The following is a 23,797-nucleotide window of genomic DNA, read 5'->3' on the forward strand; positions in this document are numbered from 1 at the left end:
TCGGGCTGCTGCGGGGCAAGCGGGGCCGCGCTGCACGGAGGGGTTTGTGCGTGTGTCGGCGGTGTTGGGATCCAGAAACTCCTCTCAGTTGTAATTCCAATGAAAAAATGCCTTCGCCGTCTTTGTGCTCTATTACTATAGTTGTTCTTAACAACAACAATAATACAATCCTAGTGGATGAGTAAGTTTTAAGTTCTTTTAGACAGTATACCCTCTTTAGGGTGCATTTGCTGTCAAAAATACTTAACTCAAGAATCTCTACCTGATGGTAATGATATTTCATTTAAAAACCATCAAATGTTTGCACCAGAATGCTCTTGTATGCTGCATTTTGAAGTCTGCATTTCAGGGAAGCGTTACATTTCTTTTCCATGAGAATATATAAAATTGTATGATACAGCTTTTTATGTTTGAAACCACAACTTGGGGTTTAGAAAAAAAAATTAAAAAAAAAAACCAAACAAACACCCAAAGCCAAGCACACAAACCAAAACAAATTAAAAAAGCAAACCAACAAATTGTTTGGCAGTTCAAAAGGCAGTTTTCAAGGCAGTAACCTAGTTTCACAGAATCACAGAATTAGCCAGGTTGGAAAAGACCTTCACGGTCATCGAGTCCAACCTAACCCTTTTAACTATCCAAACCATGGCACTAAGTACCACATCCAGTCTTTTTTAAATCACTTTCAGGGATGGTGACTCCACCACCTCCTTGGGCAGCTCACACCAATGCCAATCACTCCTCCTGTGAAGAACCTCTTCCTAACATCTGCCTGAACCTGCCCTAGCACAGCTTGAGACTGTGTCCTCTTGTTCTGTCACTGCTTGCCTGGGAGAAAAGACCAACCCCACCTGGCTACAACGTCCTTTCAGATAGTTGTATAGAGCAATGAGGTCTACCCTGAGCCTCCTCTTCTCCTGGCTAAATGCCCCTGGTTTCCTCAGCTGCTCCTTCATCCTGATTATGTAAATTAGAGTGTTTGGTAGTTCTAGAACAAGCTATTAATTGTGTAAGGGTTGTGTATTCTTCTGATGCCTATTTCAAGTACTGATCTGGCAGAAGGACTGTGTTTCACCTCTGGACTTATACTTCTGAGGCTCCTATACACATGTTTGAAATGTGAACATGAAGACAGCGTTTATCAGCATCAGTTATTTCAGGTTTAGTTGCTTATCTTGTTAGCACTTGCAGTGTGCTAGGTGTTACTGCATTAAACTTTCAAAAGCAAAATGTCATGATGTTTCAGTTTATCAAATAAATGAATGAAATAAGAGTAATGATCAGGGGACATATACTTATTACATACACTTAAAAACAGCCACTATATTAATTGTGGATGGTAGCCTGTTACTGCCACTGTCGTTCTGTAGTCTGTTAAATGTTGGTGGCAGAGGAAAACTGCCTTCTTAGGAAAGTGTAGGGGGATTACAGAGAAATTAAGGAGTGCTGCTAAAAGATTAGTGTCTGCCATAGTCACAGACTGACACATTTGTGAATCTTTTCTGGTGTTAGGAGTTTGTATTGTTGCCTCTCAGTCTTAATATCTGTGTGGGGTTCAGTGAAAGATTGCTCATAGAGTTTGTGAAGTCTGTGGATTTTTTGATTCGTAGTTGACAATGGAATTGCTGTTTTCATTCAGGGAGTAAAGAGAGACTTTTTTTCAGTACTTATCAAGTTCATTTAGGGTAGAATACTTGAAATTTCTAACCAGGAATTCAGGTTCATTAATTAAAGAAAACATGTATTCAAATTCTATCACTTTCTTCATACATGTGCAATTAACAGTGTATTAATGAGTTAATCTAATGACTTCTATGATGACTAAGGATTTTGTAGTATTTCAGAGTTTAAATAAAACTACTCTGCCTGAGAAGACTGAAGATTATTTTCATATTCTTAGGTTAAGTTCTGACAGGTTAGTAATGGTAATTTTTTTGAATGATTACATGTAATTGTTTTTTTTTTATCACTGTAAACCAACTCATAGAATCATAGAAACAACCAGGTTGGAAGAGACCTCCAAGGTCATCCAGTCCAACCTATCACCCAGCCCTATCCAATCAACTAGACCATGACACTATATACCCCACCCAGTCTTTTCTTGAACACCTCCAGGGACAGCGACTCCATCACCTCCCTGGGCAGCCTATTCCAATGCCAATCACTCTCTCTATGAAGAATTTTCTCCTAACATCCAGCCTAGACTTCCCCTGGCACAACTTGGGACTGTGTCCCCTTGTTTTGTTGCTGGTTGCCTGGCAGAAGAGACCAACCCCCACCTGGCTACAGCCTCCCTTCAGGTAGTTGTAGACAGCAATGAGGTCACTCCTGAGCCTCCTATTCTCCAGGCTGAACGACCCCAACTCCCTCAGCCTCTCCTCATAGGGTTCGTGTTCCAGGCCCCTCCCAGCTTCCTCATTCTTCTCTGGACATGTTCCAGTATCTCCACAATTCAGTTGGTGTATATTTACATCAATTTAAACAAAACTATTACATCTTTACTGAACTTGATCACTCTTAATAGGGCAAGTTACATATAGAAATCAAAGCTCAGCTATATAACACAATAACCTCACCAAAATGTATTGATGACTTAGCCACCTAAGTTGTCATTTTAAACTTAGAATGTTGACTCTCAAGATCTATCTTATTAGCTTAAAGGACCTGGATTTTTAAAAGATTGCAGTAAATTCTGGGAAAATTTGTTTCTCCTAATACAGAAAAACAGAGAAATCCAAGTCTCAGGGGAAACATTAATGCCTCACTTAAGCAGTGTTAGCCTTTCATAAGCAGCAAATCTCATTTCTCTCTGGGGAGTCCCGCCTGGAACGTAAGATAACCTACACTTACCCTTGCTTTATTCAGTGACTCCATAAAACTCTACAGCTGTAGCTGACAGCAGAATATTTAAATGATTTGAGCAGTGTAAATGCCTCACATTCATTTAAATAACTGAAGAATTCAATCACTTGAATGCCAATGATTATTCCTATTGGAGTTTACATTTCAAAAAAGACAGCCCATCTGAATCCCCGAGAGAGCATTAAATTGCTATCTAATTAGAAGTGCAAAATTACATATATTTAAAAGATAATTAAAGGTTTGAAGGCTGTTGAATAACTGGTTGTACATATAAATGAATCACTGAAAATTTGTTAGCAATACGTGAAGCTTTCTTTTATTCTTTGCTTTCAGCTTTGAAGTTAGGTATAACCGAGCTCATGGGTTTAAGTCTGGTAGTATTAAGATAAAGGCAGATGTTTTTAATTATTTCTACTCAAACCTCAAATAATTATAAGCAGCTGCCAGTTTTACATAATCCCAAATGATAAGGTCCTGAGAATGCAAATAAAATCCTAAATGGAGGGGTTGGGTTTTTTTTTCAGCAGAGTAAATCACATACATATTGCATTGCTAATCAGCTGCAATCTACCTGAGAACATGAGCTCAGCTGATGTGCTCTTTGTCCAACCTGTAGGTGTGTGACTTAGAGCTGATTTTTGTATTTGTTTTTACCTCACTCCATATATTTCTGTATTTTGTTTCATGAATTTAAACATTACTGCACCATTTGTAGTGCAAACACATTATGAGTGTAAGTAGGCAATTTAAATACACATAAGAATTATGTGGCATAAGAATTATTTTCTTCCAGTACTTTGCCAAAAGATTCTTCTGTATACATAGTAAATTTAATTATTCCTACTTTTTCTCTATGTGGAAACTTAGACTGCATTATTCTTTTTTCCTTAGAAAATGACATGGCTCCTGTTCTCAGCTTTTCTGTGCAGTATTTCTGCAAATTTTATAGTGTGGTAGTTTTTTCTTGCTGTCTGGCATGAAGAATCAGTCCAAAATAACTGCTTTTTACTGCCAACCATAACCTAGGAACTTTTAGCTTAACGTCTTAAATAATAGGCTTGTCATGAAAGTCTCATTTTGGAAAGGGAACTTGTTCTTCCCATTTTCCTGAGAAAACCAAGACATTACCTTTTCAAATGTTTTTAAAAAAAACCTGTCTATAGAAAGCTAATTTGGTTGTGACTGGACACCTATTGGTGCTCTACAAATTCACTATTAAGGACAGATCAATAAAAGATCACTGCAGGCCACAAACTAGAGGCAAACCATGAAAGCATCACAAAAGATAAATCAGAATCATGTGAGCAAGGAAAAAAACCTCAACAAATGAAACAAAGATCTTAAAACCCAAGCAGTAGTGATTTACATGGAGATAGGTTGCTGCTTCATATGTATCTCCAGGCAGAATGTTTTGGGGCTATATAGCATGTGGTGAGGATAAGCTCAGTCACTACAGGTGATGTTATATAAGCAGGTGAAAAAGGGAAGTGACTTTTTCACTACTGAGGTTTGGAGTTTTGGTTTTGTTTTATTTCTTAATATGAGCATGAATCAGTCTATTGAAGTGATCTCTTCTATCCTCTCATGACCTTACACTGTATTTTCCACTATCTTATCTTTGTCCCATAGTACTGAAATGCTAAGCATTGAATGGTACTAGTATCATTTTATTAATGGTCATATGTTGAAGGACTTGATCCATATTTAAAGGGATTTGGAATTATTACAATTCTTGTTGAAAAGTAGGAAAGGAATGCCTCACTCCCCTTCATTTCCATGCACTCTTACATAGCAGAGGCGTATAGGTGTTTCTGGAGAAATAGTTTGCTCAGGGGTATACTCCACTTTGCAGCCAGGAAAAAAAGCAGCCACATACTCATGTCTTGTTCTATCCAAAGGTGATACGTTTGAAGGACTGGTGACAGAAGCTGGGGATTCTGCTCCTAAAGTTGGTGTAAACAGGGGTTCCCTTTGCACAGTCACTCAATGAGGAATAATGTCTCAGAAGTAATCAGTGCTAGGACAGATAGTTGGCAGAAATCTCAGTATCTGCCACTGCACTGACCGTGTGATGTCATGTTCAATGTCATTTCCATTCAAACAGCTGCAATCTTTGCACTATGATCTAGACTAGAAAATGAGTGGCTATACTAGTGTCCAGAATCCTAGCAAAGGGAGATAGCTGAATAACCAAGTGGACCAGGGAAGTGAAATATTGACAGCATATTCATTTTGTTTCTGTTTGTTTATTGCTGTATGGGAAATAGTGTAATTTCAGTTAATGATGTTTGCCTCTGATACATGTTCATTCACCCTTTCCTAGCAAACATATTTGCATGAGTTCAAGTTTGTCTCAAAAAAAGAAAAAGATAATTCTTAGATCACCTTCAGTTTACTACATTGTTCTGAAGTACTAAATGATGAAATCTAATTGATTGATTCTGCATTTTAGAATTGGAGAAGTATTTTTAGTTCTGATTCAGTACTTTTGTACGTAGCATATTAGCTTGGCAAGGAGGAACTCTTCCTTGAAATTATTTTCTCTCTCTGGCTTTTGGTTGTTGTTTAGTGGATTCTTCCTTGATACAATATTTTCTCAAAGATGGTTCCACAAGTGTGGCTAAGCAGGATGCTCTCAATGCTGTTATCACAGCAACTTATTCTGTCCTGATTCCCCCTATCCAGATGGAGCATGTCTGAGAAATTCTGGTCACCTTAGACTCAAGGTTTGCAGCTGTTAAGATGTAGCTTGCTCCCTTCATCATCAGATTGCTACACTCTGACTTGATAAACACATGGAAGGTCATATTCAATGCAGATGGTTTAGGACTGCTTGTGTTAAATAAATATATAAAATATCAAAGCCAAGAGTTTAATAATGGCACATGTAAATAGATGTATGTGGGGTGGTGAAAAAATGTGATTCAGTCTTTAGAGAGTACACGTCACATGTTGTTTGAATCATCTAGTGCTGTAAGAGCTTGGCTAAGCCTCACATAAAAGATGCTGAGTAAGATAAAGATCATTCTGATTACCAAACAAAATAATTTCCTGGGTTCTTTCCACAAACAAAGATGTTAGAGCTATCAAGCCATTTTGAACAGAGTAAAAGGTTCTTGTCTTGTAGTCCAGATATTTTTAACAATCAGATTTTATTGATTGTGGGTTTTTTTTCTCTCCAAGGGTTAACTACTGTATAATGCATTTCGTGCTGGCCAAAGTAGATTAACAGCACACAGTTAAAACCTAGCTCTTTTCCTCATCCACTTAAATCAGAGTAATTCGGTAGAGCTCCGAGTTTCTATCTTTCCCAGTGGGTCTCTTAATGATTTGTTTCAAAGCTTTATAGTTATCTTGCAGATGGGTTTGACTTCAGCCTTCAATCAGTATTTTATACTTCACTCAGGAGCCTAGAAAGAAGCTAGAAAAGAATGGCAAATTGAACAGTAGTGCTATGATGAAATATTTTACATTTTATCTACTTGAGTTTATGTTCTTGACTCCAGTTACATAAGCATAAAGACAGGTAAATTTACTGTTAGAAATAAGACAAAGATTAGATTTTTAAGCAAAATTACCCAGCTGTAAAAATAATTGTGATTCCCTTCCCCCCCCCCCCTCCCCTTTTTTTTTTTGGTATCCTGTCCATGCTGGAAGTTGTTTTTTGTTTCCTCTGCCATTTTTTCCCAAACTATAACACGAATCTTCTCTTTACTTATTAAATTCCTGTGTAGATATCAAGCTGTAGTCCCTAAACTATAAGAGCTGAATAAGGGATTGGGCATCTGAATGCTTTCTTAGTTCCTGTCCTACATGTGTTTGAGAACTACGCTTTCAGTTCCTTCAAGTGCTTATAGAACCTAACCTGTGCTGAGTGTTGGGATTTTGGCTTTGTCTCTGCTTATATGATTTTTAGAGGCATGAAGGTTTCCAATTCTGGATTTGCTGCAGATCTTTGAATGTTTTATCTAGATCTTCATTTGATTGCTTTTGGATTTTAGTTTTGCTCTTTGAGCAGAAGATGTACAAGGTGAATCTATATAATTAGAATAAATACAAACCTTATCACTCATGCAATTAGTTTATCTGCTATTTGAAGCCTGCTTTTGCTATCAGACACACAAGATCAACTCTTGATGTCAGAAGTAAGGATTTGCACATGTCTGAGAATGCAGTATGGCCCAGAAGCTCTTCACCATCTGTGAGTAAGGATGTAATTAAACATTGGAATCAGTACAGGAGCTGTTTGCTCTACTCAAATTATCCCAGCTAGCTTCTGTATAACACTTTTCATCTCTCAGCATTTCAGAGCTTGGCTGTAACCATTTCTATCTTAGAATGACAGAATCAGATCAGAGATTTTCTTGGCTAATTGGTGCAGTCACTGAGAGTAGACATAGTTACTCCTTGGAAAGATTAAAGATTATATTGGTATAGCTGTAGCTATAAAGAAAGCGTTGCAAAACATAGCTACAAATATCAAGCCCTACTAATCAACTGGATTGTATCCTCTTGTATTTTATTCTTGTGAGAGCTATGTTGGCTGCAAATGTTGTACATCAGTATTTGGGTATATTTATCTTCTTGGCTATCAAAGCTGTCACGTAGCAAGAATTAATCATAGCACTGAGCTGCTTGAATTCACAGTCTACTGTCTAAGCATGTGCTGAAAGCAGAAATATTTTACATCTCTCTCCTCATCTGTTGAGTAGCATTAGGTCAGAAGGAGATAGCACAGTTTTCCCAAGAATCATGGCTTCATGCAGCAAGGGAGGAACAGCATGTGAAAGTAACCTTCAGTTGCATCTGCATGAATTCTCAGACTAAGACTTACACCAATAAAGTTGTTGGAGGTTTTTTTTTATTCAAAAGAATGAGAATTGCTTCAGGATTTTATTCTACATAGTTTCCTAAAAGAATCATCTGTAGAAGTAATTGGAGTATCTAAGTTATGAGCAAAACTCTGCAGCACTACGAGTGTCTCAAAATCTCTTTGTGATTGAGATTCAGTAGTCAATGTTTTTAATTGCTTGCTGTTATTCAGGAAGATTTTGTCATGTGTATTTTTAAGTATTGTGATCTACAAAAGCAGCTATGGGATTCACATGATAATCTTTGAATTTAGAGAGCAAAAAATGTGGATGGAAATATCCTTCTTAATGCCCAGAGAGGAAGTTTTTGCTTTGGCCTCTGTAGTGTCTCTGTAATCTGCAGAACATAATTGAATGTTCCTGCTCCACTGGCCCCAGTGATGAATTGGTTGTCTCAAGCACTAACAGGTTTGGTTTATGGTACAGTTGGTGCTGCCCTGAGGGAAAAGAGTATGTACTGACTTACTGGTACATTTTCTATCCTTCCATGATGCTGTAGTTGGAGAGTTACAAAAGCACTTTTGACATTTTTTACAGTATTCCAGTGTCTCATGTCATACTTCTTAGAAAGATGTGTGTTTTCTTCCTCCCGCTTAAGTGCATCATAAAAGCTAAAAGAGCAGATTTCGCATTAAGCTGCTCCTCTTCCAAATATTTTTTACAAATATATTTTGTAATTTTTCTTAACCAGTTATGTTTTTTATTCACCGACTTTCCTAAATGCTTTTTTCATCTTCCACCAAGCAAGAATTGTGTTCTTTCCCTAGTAGGCTCTCAGATGTTGAATATTCAGCAGAGGGCAGAATTTCCTACTTTATAAACAGCTCAGTGCCAAATCAATTTGTCACTAGAATGTTTATTTTAAATGTGCTATTTACAGTGTAACAGTGACTAGTGATAAAAACCTATAAATTATCATTATTAATGTCTTGCTTTTTACCCTATGAAGTTATAGATAAAATGTAGTATCAGCAAATGTTAACACCATATTTCCCAAGACATGCATCTTATCTTGTTTAAAGAGAAATGGGTAAACATTTTATTGATAAGCTTATAGTAAATATAACTTCCTGTACAGCTGAAAGAGCTAGTTTGAGACATTTCACATAAACTACAAGATCAAGCTCTCATGTATTTTCCATATGGGGAAAAGGTACACCTGATGAGTTTTACTTCCCAGTGTGTCCATCAAGAAAAGCTTTACATCACGACAAGAGGTCATGCAAATAATTGTGTGATGTAGGTTTTTAGTTCACAGGCAACATTTATGCAGCAATATGGTACACTTTGTATGAATGGAGCTCCCTCCTGTTCTGTGTATTGCATATGGTCAGCATGCATTCAGTCCTCCCATACAAAATCTCTATGCAAATAAAACAGAATGTGCTAAACATGTCACCCTTTTTATACCAGTATGAAGAGGGGAAGAAACGAAGAAAACCCAACTACAGTAGTGTGGATCTTTCTGAGGTCGAGTGGGAAGACAGAGATGATGTGGTAAGTGGTGTGTTAAAACCCTGTCAGAAGATGTAGTTACATCCTACAGCTATAGCTGGAAACTGTTTAAGTAGTCATTAGAGAGGCCACCTGACTGCTTTCAGGAAGGGAAGAACAATAGCTCCTTTTACTTCATTCAGAATTTTATAACTGTGTTGTGTTGGTTCTTCCTTGCATATGCATATACCACAAACACTTGTGTCTCTGTATCTTTGGTAAAACTCATCACCCTTTCATTCTCCACGTATCCCACTGTGTTTTTTATTTTTTTAATAGCAAATACAATGCTAGAGAAGGGAATAGAAGTCTCTTTAGAGCTGGCCCAGACAACTGCTCAAACTCAGAACTGAAGGAATGAGTTTAACTTCTCTCCATGAGATCCATCTCCTTAGTGGAAGTAATGAGAGCTGTTTTCCCTAACATACAAAATCAAACATTAGATGAATAAGCAAAATTGGATTATTTGATGTCTGCTCAGAGCACAGATTCAATTCACTCCAAACTCCTAATTTCAGACATATGGGTAGCTGCAGAAGCATGCATTCTATGTCTATCAGCTGTTAGGCACACAGTCCTTTCCATCAAACTCATTTTTCAGAGCCCCTCTACTCTGCAGTTCACGCTTTATCTTATTCTTTCATACCTTGCAGGCTTAGCCCTTTCTGCAGTACTGTATCAAAAGCTTTCCTTATGTCCGTGGCTTAACCTTTGCCTGGTCTTTCTGTTACTTCCTCAATAAATCTGATTTGTTAGGCATGATTCCTTTTGTGTGAATCCATGCTGACTGTCCTTAATTAAATCGTAACTTTCCAGGTGTTCCCCTTTCTGTCCCGTAATTTAGTTTTTCTCTTAAGTTCCCTACTGCCAAAGTCACGACTGCATGTCTGTATTTTTCATAGATGTCTCCTTACTCCCTTCTCAAATATCAGCACTGTGTTAGCTTGTCTCAAGTCCCTCATACCTCTGCTTTTCCAGAGTTTTTGAATATATCCACTGAAGGTTCCCATATTTACTTTGTCGTGTCCTTCTGAAATCTGGGATCGATCACGTACAACTGCCCCTGGAGTCTTGTCAGTCTTCAGATGTACTAATTTCTTGATCCCTGTTCTGACATCAGTCTATTTTTTTTCTCTCTTACAAAATATATATCTTACATTCCTCCCTCTCTCCACCCCTTTTGTGAATAGTGAAACAGTTCATTTACGCTTTAGACAATGTCTGTTTCATGGGGTGATAGATCGTCCTCATCCTGTCCTAGGAGGTCATCTTGCTTCCTTATTTGAAGTCCTGTGTTGGAGTGCACACTCAAACTGTTCTGTTTTGGTTTTATAGCGTTTCTTGTATAACTCTGTGCAGTTCTGTATGCATACGTTATTTAAGACTACTTCTTTAGATTTGCAGTCCTTGTTATCATGCTGACTTCATATTTTATACCTTGATTTTTCTCTTATCTTTGATCACATATTACACAATTAGTTCCTCTGCAAATGACCTTTAGAAGTTTTCAAATACTCTTGCTGTAGTTAAGTGCAGATTTTAAGCCTTCATGATTTTTTTATTATTATTACTCTTGGGTTTCTTTTTCCTTTTGACTTTTTCACATACATTCTCTGCTTAATTTTTACAGTTTTAATTTCTTGTTTTTAATCATCTTAATAGAAATTCAGTGATTCAGTAAATATAATATTTATATGGCTTTTTTCCTCTTGATTGATAGCTGAGATTGTATCTGAATACACATGAAAAGCAAAGGCTTCAGATTCATCTTTCTCTAAGTATCTAAATAGAAAAAAAGTGGCACTAAACAAATTAGTTTTTTACAGCTAATTTTAAGTGTAAAGCTGGTATATCATCAGAAGCTTTTTCTGTTTGTGTGAAATAATATGTAAGACACTTGTACCATATTAATAAGACCTTCACAGGGGCTGATGGTCAGAGATAGAAGAGCAAAGAAGAAACAAAATAAAGTAACATTAGAGTTAAAGGCAAAGTCATTACTGGCATTAGCACTGGAATGAGAATGGAATTTAAAGGAAGTTCTGTAGGTTATTGTAATTAAATTGATTTATCTGTGCAGCTTTTCTGATGTAAGAATCAAAACTGATGTTCAAAATGTGTGTGATTTTTATTGATCTCTTGGAATAGAAAGCTCCTTAATGTTGCTCACTGTGAGTGAAAATGGTAAATATTGTGTAGGTGACTTAAAATTTTGTGAAGTCAATTAGTGACTTGAAAGCTAAATGTGGCTCCGCTTCACCCAAGGCCTTGGACTTGATGTAGTTGATTTTTTTTCCAAGCTTGGGTAGTAAAAAGCATTGTTTATTCAACTGTAGAGGGAAAGAATTAATGCATTCATATAGCTGCTTTAATAACATAGACTTCTACTGGTATATTTTTCTCCCATGAAACACTGATGGGGAAGCTGATTAAGACATTTTCTTACTTTTTACCACATTCATTTAATGGTTACATCGTTTTCCAAGGATATAGAATGATCTCATGCTATAGTAGTGAAAATGGGTTGTTAGCAGTTGATCGGGAGATAGTTAGTTGAAGGAGTCATAATGCCTATTGCCCTGAAGGGGCGAGAAAAGAAGTTTTCTCTAGTCATCTGATAAGGAAAAGGTGGCAGAACTAAGGTTAGAAACCTTTTCACCATGAAATAGAATTGGTGTAAATATATATTCATCATCACTCAACGCTGATTTTTCTATGTTAACAGAAACTGCTATCTTACTGTTACTGCATTTTCTTACAAATAGAAGCCCCATCATCAACTTATTAAACTAACAGCATCTCCCAGCAAAGCTTGGGAATATTGCAGTACCAAACACAAGAAGTTTCAATTTGGGCAGAAACATTTTTCTCATTAAAATTATTTTATTATAATTTCTAGCTGAATGAAACTTTTTTTTTTTCCAAATAAAGAAAGCCCATGAATGAATGTTTTGAGGCTTGAGGCCAGCTGAGGCAGTACTTATTTTATGCATTTGAGGAGGGAGATGAAACTACAGAAGAGCTGAGAAACCAGATTACAAAGCCAAGAAATGTAATCACAGCAAGAAAAAAAAAAAGAGAGAAAAGTAAAACTCTAAATCCCACATGCAGACTTGATCTTAAACACTACTGAGAGTTTGGAGGCCCTTTTAGTAAATCTATGACTTGCCTGAGGCTTGAGGGAGGAATGAGTCTTAGACAACTACAGGCACCAATAGGAGAAAAATGAAAACCATGTTAAAGATAAATGAAACTGTTCTGTAAATGCTAGAAAGTAGATGGTTAATTAAGACCAGCTCTCCAAGTCCAAAACCACAAAGCTTAAAATGGGAAACTATTTCCAGAATTGCCTATTATGTATTGTAAAAAAAAAAAGGAAAGAAATCTACAGTAAAATATATGCTTTATTTTATACATGCCTCCAGCTAAAAATTATTCTTTTACACTCACTGACAGAAGAGTAAGACTGTTAATTCAAATCTAGATGCCCCAGAATTAACTTTAAAGAGCTGCAAAGTTTGCAGGTTTTGATAGGTCAGCCATGCTGAATTTGTTCATGAGAATGAAGCCAGACATTTAAGTGGTAAGTTCAGTCACTCTGTTTTACCTCCACGCAACTCAGCCAGCAGAACACAGTGGCATGGATATCTTCTTAACTTCTCATTCAAATCTGACTGAACTGACCAATCTGGCATGAGGTACACAAGAACTATTTATTCAGCAAATGCATGATGTTCAAAATTGTGTTCAGTAGAAGGACATAAAAATGCTCATTTTGTCAGTGTTATTCTGCACTGTGAATATCCCCGAGGAGGGAGTGTGAAATCATTATTATTGATTATTAATTATTGTGGAATTTTCCTATTGTAACAGAAAATACAAAACATTTTTAGCTGCTTCTTACCACACAAAAAAACCCAACCAAACCAAAACCCCAAGTTAACCCCCAAAACTCTGAGTATAGAAATTGCACTTTGTAATTGCAGTTATCCTGAAGCAGTCATCGTAGGCTTTCTGCATTTGTCATTACTTACAAATATAAGTGAAGAATTCACTTCCATTCACAGACGTAAGAGCATTCTAATGAAATACTTCCACTTGTAGATGGTATAACTGCTAAACAGTAACTTTTTTATTTCTTCCCTAAAGTCCTAAACTGATAAACAGGCAAATTCAAAATGCTAAGGCTGAAGAGTTCTCAATAAACCATGTCCTGTTATTCTTCAGTTTCGGGCCAGAGAACCTGCTCTCTCAGACCAGCTGTGTCAGGCTGTACTCAATGGTAGCAATGCTGCAGGTCATTTTGGTTTGTAGACCTGGGGGACAGTTGGTTTTCTTTCACTCTTCATCATCATGGTATGTTCCTCTGACAGAGAGGTCGTGTCAGCTGGTGTCCTCTGGGAGGAAGGCTGTTCTTTCGGAGGGAGCAAATAGATCTGCTAAGAGAAAATGTTTTAGAAGTGTTGGGCAAGGAAGTTTGCAGCACAGATTTGAGAGTCTGCAGCTCAGGTAGAGATTAGAATGAAGTAACTGAAAAATGGTGTTTGTGCTAATCTAAAAAGTAACAGCTTTAACTTGCAGAGCAGTCGGGAAATCATTGTCTGTAAACTCTTTTGGATTTATTTTTGTTTTACCTAAATGTTTTGAATTTTTGTTTCATGTAGTAATGAAACTTAGTCTTGAAGGTGATTTAGAAAGTCTTTCTGACAACTTTGAGAGGGAGAGGTCAAGGCCAATTTTTACAGTTGTGACTGACTTAGGGCTTCCATTTAGAGATACACAATTTATTACCTTGCAAGGGGTGCCCAGACACCAACGAACAACCAGAAGAAATCGTAGACCACTGCAGCTGTATGTTTCCTTTGAAACAGGGTTGTAGCCCATGGGTTTTTTTGCTAGTTCTGATTTCTGATGTGTTTAGGATGCACTTTATGGTGCTAGTTTAGGATGCACCACAAAGAAGAGTATCAAGCAGAAGCAGAGTATATAATGTAGGGTAAGTGGGGTTTGATGTATTTAAACCCTGAGCCCTGGTCTAATTTCTGCTAAATCCTAATCCTTAAGATCCTATGCAGCAAACTGCAGTGTAATAGTTACCTTGTTTATCTCGCTTAAGATCCAGATGACTATACCAAGTGCTATTTTGCTATGAAGGATGCTGAGACCTTCTGTCTTAGGTACCTCAACAACTCTTCTTAAGTCGTGCAGCAGGGATCTTAAACTACACAGTCAATAATAAAATCTGTAAGAGAGTTGTTCAGTGTTGTGTAGAACTACTGAAAGTGAAGGAATGAAGAAAACGGAGTGCTGCTTAGACCAAATGAGTGTACCAGAGAGCAGAGGGTTAAAGAATTACAGAAAATGCAAACAGCACTTGACACACATTTCCTTCATTTCAGCTGCGAAATGCAATGGTGAATCGGAAAACAGGGAAATTCTCCATGGAAGTGAAGAAGACAGTGGACAAAGGGGTATAATGTATACAATATTATTCCAATTAAGTATAAACCAAGCAGTTGTTTATTTACATAGTTTTAAAGATTGCCTTAAAAATGATTCACTGCAGTATGTTTTTTTTTCACTCGCTGAATGTAAACATGTAATTTTATCAGTGACTAATCACTTGATCTTTTATACATTTCATATAGCAAACTAACTTCTTCCTCCCCTTCTGACTTGTTCTGAATCTAGAAGCGAGTATTGGTGATGACAAATGACTACTATTATACAGACATCAAGGGTACTCCATTCAGGTAGAGCTGACCATAAAAAATAGACATTTCTTCAAACTCATTGGGTTTGCATTTTGTACCGAGCTCGTGGATTCATTAAAAGCTCATCAGGAAAGCTAACAATGAAATATCCCTGGATAATGCTGAAAATAGCAAGGAAAAAGATCCTATGAGCATTCCTTTCAGCTTTTCCAGGGATGGAAAGTTTGTGCAAGCTCACACAGGCAAAGTCTCAGTGTTTGTCATGGCTTACGTTTCATTGAGAAAATATTCAGTTGAGGTTTACGCTGAGCAAAAGGCTCTCGCGAGTGCTTGGAGAGCTATAAATACTGTAATCCATTTAAGTAACTATGTATTGAGCCACATTTTGATATTTTTCCACAACAAAAATATAATGTAAAATGAGGTAGTATTTCACTTCCAATTTGAGGTTTGGATGTTTTGTTTCTCTGAACTACCTTTAGTGTGTTTGTATAAGTAAAACCGAGTAGGTCAGACGTGGTATTTTGGCATACCAAAAGAAAAAGACACGAAGTCACATTGAAAATCTTCACGTTTTAATTAGAATGAAGCCATTAATAAGAGAATCCAAACTGTTTACTGTGCTCTAATCCAGGCAGTTGATAGTTTCAATACTCAACTGAAATTTTCTTCAATGGAACCATTTCATAGAATTTGAGCTATAATTCCACACAGGAAAAAAAATTTCTCTGATGTCTAATTCATTCTTGTTAAAATTTACACACAGATGGTAAAACTCAGTAGTTTGGGGTTTTCTTTGGTCTAGTTTTGGTTTTTTTGGAGGTTTTATTTGGGCTTTTTGGGTTTAGTTTTTGTAGTAGTGGTGGGAAAGGTTTTGTTTGCTTGTGTTGGGGAGTTTTGTTGTTGTTTGGGTTTATTTTGTTTCTCTGGCCCTGTCATTCTGGCCCTGTTTAGTGAATAGATAAAGGGATACATGTTTGCGTGCAGCATGAATTCCAATTCCTAGGACGGAAATACAGTAGGAAAACTGCCCTGACTTTTTCAGCATTGTCTGTATCTAGATTTATGTGTAGGAGAATAGCTTCAGGGAGACATCATCTGCAACATTTATTAAAATATACACCGTAGTGTCAAAGATGTTTACTGTTCAGCTCATTTCCAGACTGAGCTGTTAATAGCAGAATGTATGCTCTTGGAGTTACTTCCTCTCCGTGTACTTAAAGTATTAGCCCATGCATTTTCAGACTTACTGATTACTGGCAGGTTCCTAGCCCAATATAATCCCCTTGAATAAATGAATGCCAGAAGATATTTGTGTATCTGCTAGATAGGAAGAAGCATGAGATATGCCAGCTGATTCATTTAACTTGAACAGTTTAAATGGTAGACTGAAAACCAACCCAAAACTGGGTAACTATATGAGTCATGGATCTGAAGTAAATGCAAAAATGAAAAACAAAACAATACACAGAACAAACTAAAACCCCCAAAACCAAACCGGCGAAACTAAATTAAAACCATAATAAACTAGACAAAGTTATGATTCACAGAAAAATTAGTCCAAGAGGAGTTGTGATGCTCTTTTCCCACACAAAGTTAATTTCTTCTTAGTAGCTCCATTGATTACCACACTGATAGAAAACCAAGTCCTTTATTTTAAGGTCATAGGCATGTTCAAGGCTCAGCTGAAGAAATCTCATGCTGGGTGGACACCAGTGAACTTAGAGGGGCTCCTCTGCTAGCTTGCCAGAGAATAATGGTTTACTGCACCTCTAAGCATGCATAAATACAACCAACTGCTGTAGACACATCAGAATTGAAACAGCATTGAAGCAGCTAGCTGAACAACAGATATGATCAGTGAGAGATTGGAAACAGACTTTTAAAGGTGACCATAGTACACTAGCTGGAAATGTCAGAAATTAATATAGCTCTGAATGTCTGTTATAGTTTGTCTCACAGATTTCAAGGTCTGCTTTATTTCTCTGCACAGTTTAGGTGTGGCGCTCTCTAGAGGACATGGAAAGTATTTCTTCAGAGGGAATGTAACTGTGGAAGAAGGTAAGACACCTTCTCATGGTGCTTCTACAGTAGGTCGTTTTTGATTTGGTAGACCTAAAGCTTGTCTGCAGACTCCATGTGAGAATTAGATTGTTTACTTCATGGGATTTCCCCCTCTGATTTATATTAAGCACATAAAGATTGTGAATCTTCTTTAGATGGGAACCATCTTCTGTCCTCCTTGCTCAGTGTTTCAGAGAATCACTCAGAGTCCAATGTTAATTGGTGTTTTTTTGAGTGAAGTAACCCAAAGCACTGTAATGGTTTTGGTCCTTTTTGTTCACAGACTCAATGAAATCTTTCAACACTGTAGCTCCTTTGGGCAGTGTTTACAAGAATTACATTTTGTATTTTTATAATAACAATAAAAGCAATCAGGGGAAGAGCTGTTCTTTCTTTATGGTTTTAATTTTTTATGGGCTCACAGTTAAAATGAGTAGAGCCAATTGTGAGTGGTGAAAGAGTTGTTTAGCTACAAGGTCAGAAAGAAAGAGTCCTGAGGATGAAGGAAGGGCAGAGGTGTTTCTGAAGAATGAAGCTGCTGAGAAAACAGAATATCTCAATGGAGGAGTGCTTTTTGATTTGATGCTTAAGTCTTCTTTTCCAATTTTGTATCTCGTTTTGCCAGTGATGTTAAATAAGATAGTTAATTTCCGCAGGTCTTTCTTACTCAGGTGTATTTTAGGACATTAATATGTTCCTGTACACAGCAGAGTTGTAAAAAGAAATGCTTTAAAGTTTGAGTCACTTGTACACCAAATACATGTTTAGATAGAAAGAGAGCACAGCAGGAGACTTGGAACTGCTTACTCTCCAAACTGTTCCCAACATACCTCTCACTTATTTTTTTAATCCAGCCATACATCTCAAATAGTCTGTCTGATATTTCCTGCCAGATGCATCACCAGAAATGTTAATACATCCATAACTAACTGTTGCATTTTCCCAACCCTACCTCCCTGATTCTTTGTCACTGACTCCTCACTGCCCTCCCTGAGGACTATGTAGTTCTAGTTTTGACTTCCTTACTTTCCTTAGTCACTGTAGTTCTGTCATTGTTTATTGTACTCAGAGAGTTTAAAGCCAGACTTTAACTTCTGAACTCTGTTTGCTCATTGTCTATTGATAAGGGTTTTAAAAGTTTTCAAATTTGCCAGAGTACATTTTTACTGTGCCGTGTAACTAATTATATAGGTCTTATTTAGAGGTATTTGCATGACCTGTTAGTATAATAAACCTTTTCTGAATGATCCTCTAAACTGCTGTTTGCGTCCATAAGCTGTGTGATTAGGTTTTGAGGGAGTTGAGGGTTTTAAATAATTAGGGGGGGGGGGGGAGTGAGAAAGAGAACTCTGGTGAAATGACAAGTGTGTATTTTAGCGTGAGGAACTTAAGAAAGCAAATAGGACAAGAAAATAAGAAACTTACATTTACCTTTGTGCATTTTTCTTTGCTCAAGTTTTCATCTAAACTTCAAGTATACTAAATGAGCAAATTGTATGAGTTAAACATATTAGCACACACACACACACACAAATGCCTATCTTTTCAGATTTAGATTTGATTTAGTTGGCTTTTGCCAGTTTGCTAGACCCCAAAGTGTATTTGAACATAGTTTACTGTGATTTATTACACTGTGGTAATAATGCACTTTCCAAGAAGTAAGGGTTTATGTTATGGAGTGTATGTAAATAACCATCTGTTACCCAGACTGCTCCCTAAATAACCCATTATTATTCCTGTTACAGGTTTACATGATTTAGAACACCCTGATGTGTCTTTAGCAGATGAATGGTAAGCCTTAAACAAAACATGAAATTGGTGTCTGTTACTCTTCTTAGTTTCATACTGTTTGTACTAGCTAAGCCCAATTCTTCATGTTCAAAGACAAAGAGAGATCATATTAATATTTTAATATTTTGATAACATGTTCACAGGTCCTATTGCAACACTGACTTACATCCTGAACACCGTCAAATGACTCAATTAGAAGCAATTAAACGCTACCTCACAGGAAAAGAGCCGTTGCTCCAATGCAAGTATTTAGTTCAATATGCACGTAGAAGTCTTTATCCCAGCTAAAAAGTGTTCCACTGAACCTTCTATGAAACACAACCCTTAGTTTTACTGCTGATAAATTGAGATTGGATTGCTTGTCTGATGGTACTTTGGAATTTCATTTGGTTTTGAGCTTTTTCCAGTTTATCAGTAAAGATATTGATAATACTTTTATGGTAAACAATATGCCTGAACCAAACATTCAAGGTTCCATTCAGACAGTGTAGATATGCTATGCATTATTATCACTCTGTCTGATTTTTCAAGTTAAACAAAGTTGGTCTGAATCATGCCTTGGATCACATCTCTAAAGATTATGCCAGGTATTTCATTAACATTTTAGGGAGAAATATTAATGAAATATTTCTGAATATGTATGCAGTTAGCATTTCTAAACTGCAAAGCAGAGTAAAAGCAAATTCAAATGGAAAAGTGAATATTTTGTCTATTTGCAGGAATGTAGAGCTTTTGGAACTATTAGCAAACCTACTTGTTTTAACCTTATGTCATGCAAATGCGTGCATTAGGTAATATGTACACAAATATTACATTAAAGGGAGAGTAATTTGGGGAGTTTTAATTTACAGTTGTCCTTATTGCAATGAAATTAGCTGAAAAACTTCACTGTGGCAACATAGCACATAATTACATAGTAAATTAGTAGTCCAAAAATTTGGAATGCATAGCACAAACAAAATATGGTGAAGCATAAAAAAATATATTGTTTCATCATCTTAAAAAAAACAACCCCAAGTTTTCTGTATGCACCTAAGTTTACTGATTTTTCATCTATTGTAACAGGTGATAAAGAATTGATCCAGGAAGTTCTGTTTGATGCAGTTGTGAGTGCACCAATTGAAGCTTATTGGACCAGTCTAGCATTAAATAAATCAGAGTAAGCAAATTTTATGTCAGATGTTATGTGTCAGTCATGGATGATTTTTTAACAGTTATGCTGCTAAATTGGTGCAGTACCTATTGAATCCATATATGCATGAAAATATTATGTTAACTGTTTGATACTATGTACTGATAATTTTCAGTTCAGTTTTTAGGGCTGATATTGCAGTGTACATCACAGTAATTAGTTGTAATGTTATCCAATTTTCACAGTACAACTAATAAAATCGTGTGGTACCTACTGCTTACAACAATGAGCACTTACAATTTAGAGTACTTGTGAAATTGAATGCAAAATTTACCAAAATAATTGATATGATTGGTAACTTTTCTTTAAAAATGTATAGAAAACCATGCACTAGTAAAAAAATATTTTAATTCCTTTTTTTTTTTTTGGTTGATTTTGTTAGTTCTGGAAAACAAACTGGGATCCTGTTTCCTGTTTTAGATAATTAGGAGATTAGGTGGTCCTTTTTAGAGTGTATGTGTTTTGCTTTATCTTATGATGTACTAAGGTGTTGATATAGCACATGATCTTTTATATGCATGCATACACACAGGCGTATATAGAATCATAGAATCAGCCAGGTTGGAAAAGACCTTCAAGATCATCCAGTCAACTAGACCATGGCACTAAGTGCCTCATTCAGTCTTTTCTTGAACACCTCCAGGGACAGCGACTCCACCTCCCTGGGCAGCCCATTCCAATGGCAAATCACTCTCTCTGGCAAGAACTTCCTCGTAACATCCAGTCTATACCTCCCCCAACACAACTTGAGACTATGTCCCCTTGTTCTGTTGATGGTTGCCTGGGAGAAGAGACCAACCCCCACCTGGCTACAACTACAACCTCCCTTCAGGTAGTTGTAGATAGCAATGAGGTCTGCCCTGAGCCTCCTCTTCTCCAGGCTGCACACCCCCAGCTCCCTCAGCCTCTCCTCGTAGGGTTTGTGCTCCAGGCCTTTCACCAGCCTTGTCGCCCTCCTCTGGACACGTTCCAGCACCTCAACATCTCTCTTGATTTGAGGAGCCCCGAACTGGACACAGTACTCAAGGTGTGGCCTGACCAGTGCTGAGTATTTATATTTATTTATATATATATAAAAGAAGTCAGGTGTTAAGATTAGAAATTTGCATTAAATACTGTGGTTGAAGGGCATTTCTGAAGACCATCCTGATTGTCTTTTGCTAGGTTTCAATGATTTTTCTGAATGAGTAAAATGAATGTGATAAGGTCTGATCAATCACATTAAGGATTATCCAGTCTCTCCTTAGAAGATGAAGAAATTGTTTCATGTTAATATACCATAGGCTTTGATCAATTATATAGAGACACAAGGTTTCTTGGAATCCTCCTACACAGTGGTAGAAGTAGTAAGCACAGGAACGGCAGCTGGTGAGGTACTAGCAGTATACTCTTGATTGCCTTTCATATTCTGATTTAACTAATGGGACAGGCGATTAGTTGAAGAATGGAGTGTGAGACAGTGAGACTATCGTCCTTGGTTTTGTGATAACTAAAGTCTTTGTAGCCATACAAGAACTAGTTTTAAAGTAGCTACCCGATAACAATGCAGTAACAGTTCAGGCTGAGCTACTTGCCACATTTTTTCCGAAGGACTTGAGGCTAAAGCCTATTGTGATAGCAGCAGCATTTCACTCTGAGCTAGCTACTTCTGATCTAGTTTACTTTTTGCTTGCTTGAGTAACAGTCACATCTATGACTTAAAGCAGAGATGTACCACAGATGTGTTGAATGGACTGGGAGTAAGATTTGGAATTCCTATTCATCTTGAATCATTGAGTAACAGTGGTTATTACATAGTTGGTACCTAGCTATGATGCTTTTTATTCTATGGCTTCCACAAACTGCTCCTCATAAATCCTACCTACTTTACTGTCTTTGTCCTTTTAGTGACTCTTGGTTTAAAGCATTCCTACATTGTTATTTTTTCCAAAGTCCTCATAGAATCAGTCAGGGTTGGAAGGGACCACAAGGATCATCTACTTCTAACCCCTCACATGGCTATAACTTTGAAAGCAGCATTTGAAAAATAAGTGAACTGCACTTAAAATAATCTTTCTCAAATACGGTAATATAGCTTTAGCTGTTTACTGTCTGGAAACATTATCTTTGCTTGTGTTCTGCTCTATTTCAGAAACTCTGACAAGGGAGTGGAAGTTGCCTTCCTTGGAACACGAACTGGACTATCTCGTATCAACCTGTTTGTGGGTCCAGAACAGCTTACTAATCAGTAAGCAGCAAAGCTGTGCTTGGCAGTCATATGAGAAAAGAGAGGGGGAAAAAAAGCCCATCTGTCTCTTCCAGGGTTTTATGCTGGCACACTAAAACACATAGAATAAGTCAGAATGATTTTCTAGGATATTGAGATTCTTTCAGCAACTGGAACATTTGGAACAATGAGTTATTTTACACCCAAACCCCATCTGTCCTGTAGGGAAAAAAACTATGTAGACTTTTTCAGGGATTTTGCATCATTGTTGTGGAAAATACTTTGGGGTTGAAGTGAAGGCAAGTGACAGAAGTATACTGGTAGTCAGGAGATCATTCAAGTGTTTCCTATTTTGCTTGGAAGTGCTGTAATCTAGTGGAGGTACAGGCTTCTTAAAATGGAGAACTGGAAAATAAGGTCCTGTAATTAATTACTTTTTCAGGTAGCAGTTTGATAGTGTTGGGCAGATATGTGTGAGTTATGCATGTGAAAGAAAATCTGCACTTGATATTTATGATAAACCAAGTTTATTGAATATAAAATTATATGGTGCTTATCTGACCACACAATATTGCTGTAGGGTGAGTAGGCTGACAGGTGAGATCAATAGCACTGCATCTTTTTACTGCCAGACAGCAAACCAGAACAAAAGCATGGAGACCATACTTGCTGTTTTCAATGTCAGACTTTCTCTGTCAACATTCCCAGAGATTATTGAAGAACAAGGTATGTAGTTGTTCACTGCCACCCCTTACATATTATTTGGGAAGTAGGCTGTTAAATTGCTTTTTTTTCATTACTTAAGAGTGAGTGCCAGTGGCAACAAACCACCAAGTCTCCAGTGCCTTTTCCACTTTTTACAGTTCACAGTTCTTGCATTGTGCTGAGAGAAAAAGACTTTTTAAGGCAGTATTTCTATTTGTACACGTCAGTACAAACGTTTTTCTTAAAGGCACTTTCGTTTTTTCCTATCCTTTGCAACAAAAGCAGTGGCAAGTGTGTCACAAATAATTATTAGGTAGTAAAGTTAACCCTTTTGTTGAACAAATCACATTAGAAAAAAAATTGTCCAAAGCCATTTTCTCTCCCATTTTGGTTTATCTTGTCTTTCAAAACTAGAAATCATTGAAAGGCATGCAACAAAAAAAATATATTCTTTCTCTCTTCTTTCTCAAGAGATTTCCTGACTGCTGAAGATAAGGAGAACATTTTTAATGCTGACCATTTTCCACTGTGGTACAGAAGAGCTGCTGAACAGATACCTGGGAGCTTTGTCTATTCAATCCCATTTAGTACAGGTATATAATTTTGTCATTCTCTAAATGGTAAGCAAGATATGATGCTCAAAGGATTTCCAGTCTGTCCGTACCAAGTGAGCTGTACACCTCTTTTGATAAGGTGCATCTTTTACAGGGCTCCAAATGAAACCCCAAGATGTATAGTGTAACAGTTTTCATTTGCTATTTGCATAGGTTGAACTTAGAGCTTTGTATTTTAAGCAAGACAAGCCCAACAGAGCACATGTCCACATTCATGAGATGCTCTACCAGTTCTCACTTTTGTAGTCACTTTTGACAGAGAGGTCAAACCCTGACTGCTGATT

The 23,797-nt window shown here is 37.0% G+C and overlaps 1 protein-coding gene across 5 annotated transcripts in view; it reads left to right on the forward strand.

Annotated features, from left to right (window-relative positions):
* The window catches only part of CACNA2D3 (calcium voltage-gated channel auxiliary subunit alpha2delta 3), a 415,635-nt gene that overhangs the window by 310,454 nt on the left and 81,384 nt on the right, over positions 1 to 23,797 (forward strand). For all 5 annotated transcript variants that reach the window (XR_010305229.1, XM_064156686.1, XM_064156685.1 and 2 more), the window contains 9 exons: positions 9,147 to 9,230; positions 14,627 to 14,698; positions 14,919 to 14,980; positions 16,935 to 17,002; positions 18,751 to 18,796; positions 18,940 to 19,037; positions 19,862 to 19,955; positions 22,120 to 22,215; positions 23,371 to 23,492. Coding sequence is in view for 4 of the 5 variants with exons in the window: in XM_064156686.1 (XP_064012756.1) it covers positions 9,147 to 9,230; positions 14,627 to 14,698; positions 14,919 to 14,980; positions 16,935 to 17,002; positions 18,751 to 18,796; positions 18,940 to 19,037; positions 19,862 to 19,955; positions 22,120 to 22,215; positions 23,371 to 23,492 (742 nt within the window). In the remaining variant the exon portion in view is untranslated. The remainder of the gene's footprint in view (positions 1 to 9,146; positions 9,231 to 14,626; positions 14,699 to 14,918; positions 14,981 to 16,934; positions 17,003 to 18,750; positions 18,797 to 18,939; positions 19,038 to 19,861; positions 19,956 to 22,119; positions 22,216 to 23,370; positions 23,493 to 23,797) is intronic.

The sequence above is a fragment of the Pogoniulus pusillus genome, chromosome 16, assembly GCF_015220805.1.
Source record: "Pogoniulus pusillus isolate bPogPus1 chromosome 16, bPogPus1.pri, whole genome shotgun sequence".
Taxonomy (NCBI): domain Eukaryota; kingdom Metazoa; phylum Chordata; class Aves; order Piciformes; family Lybiidae; genus Pogoniulus; species Pogoniulus pusillus.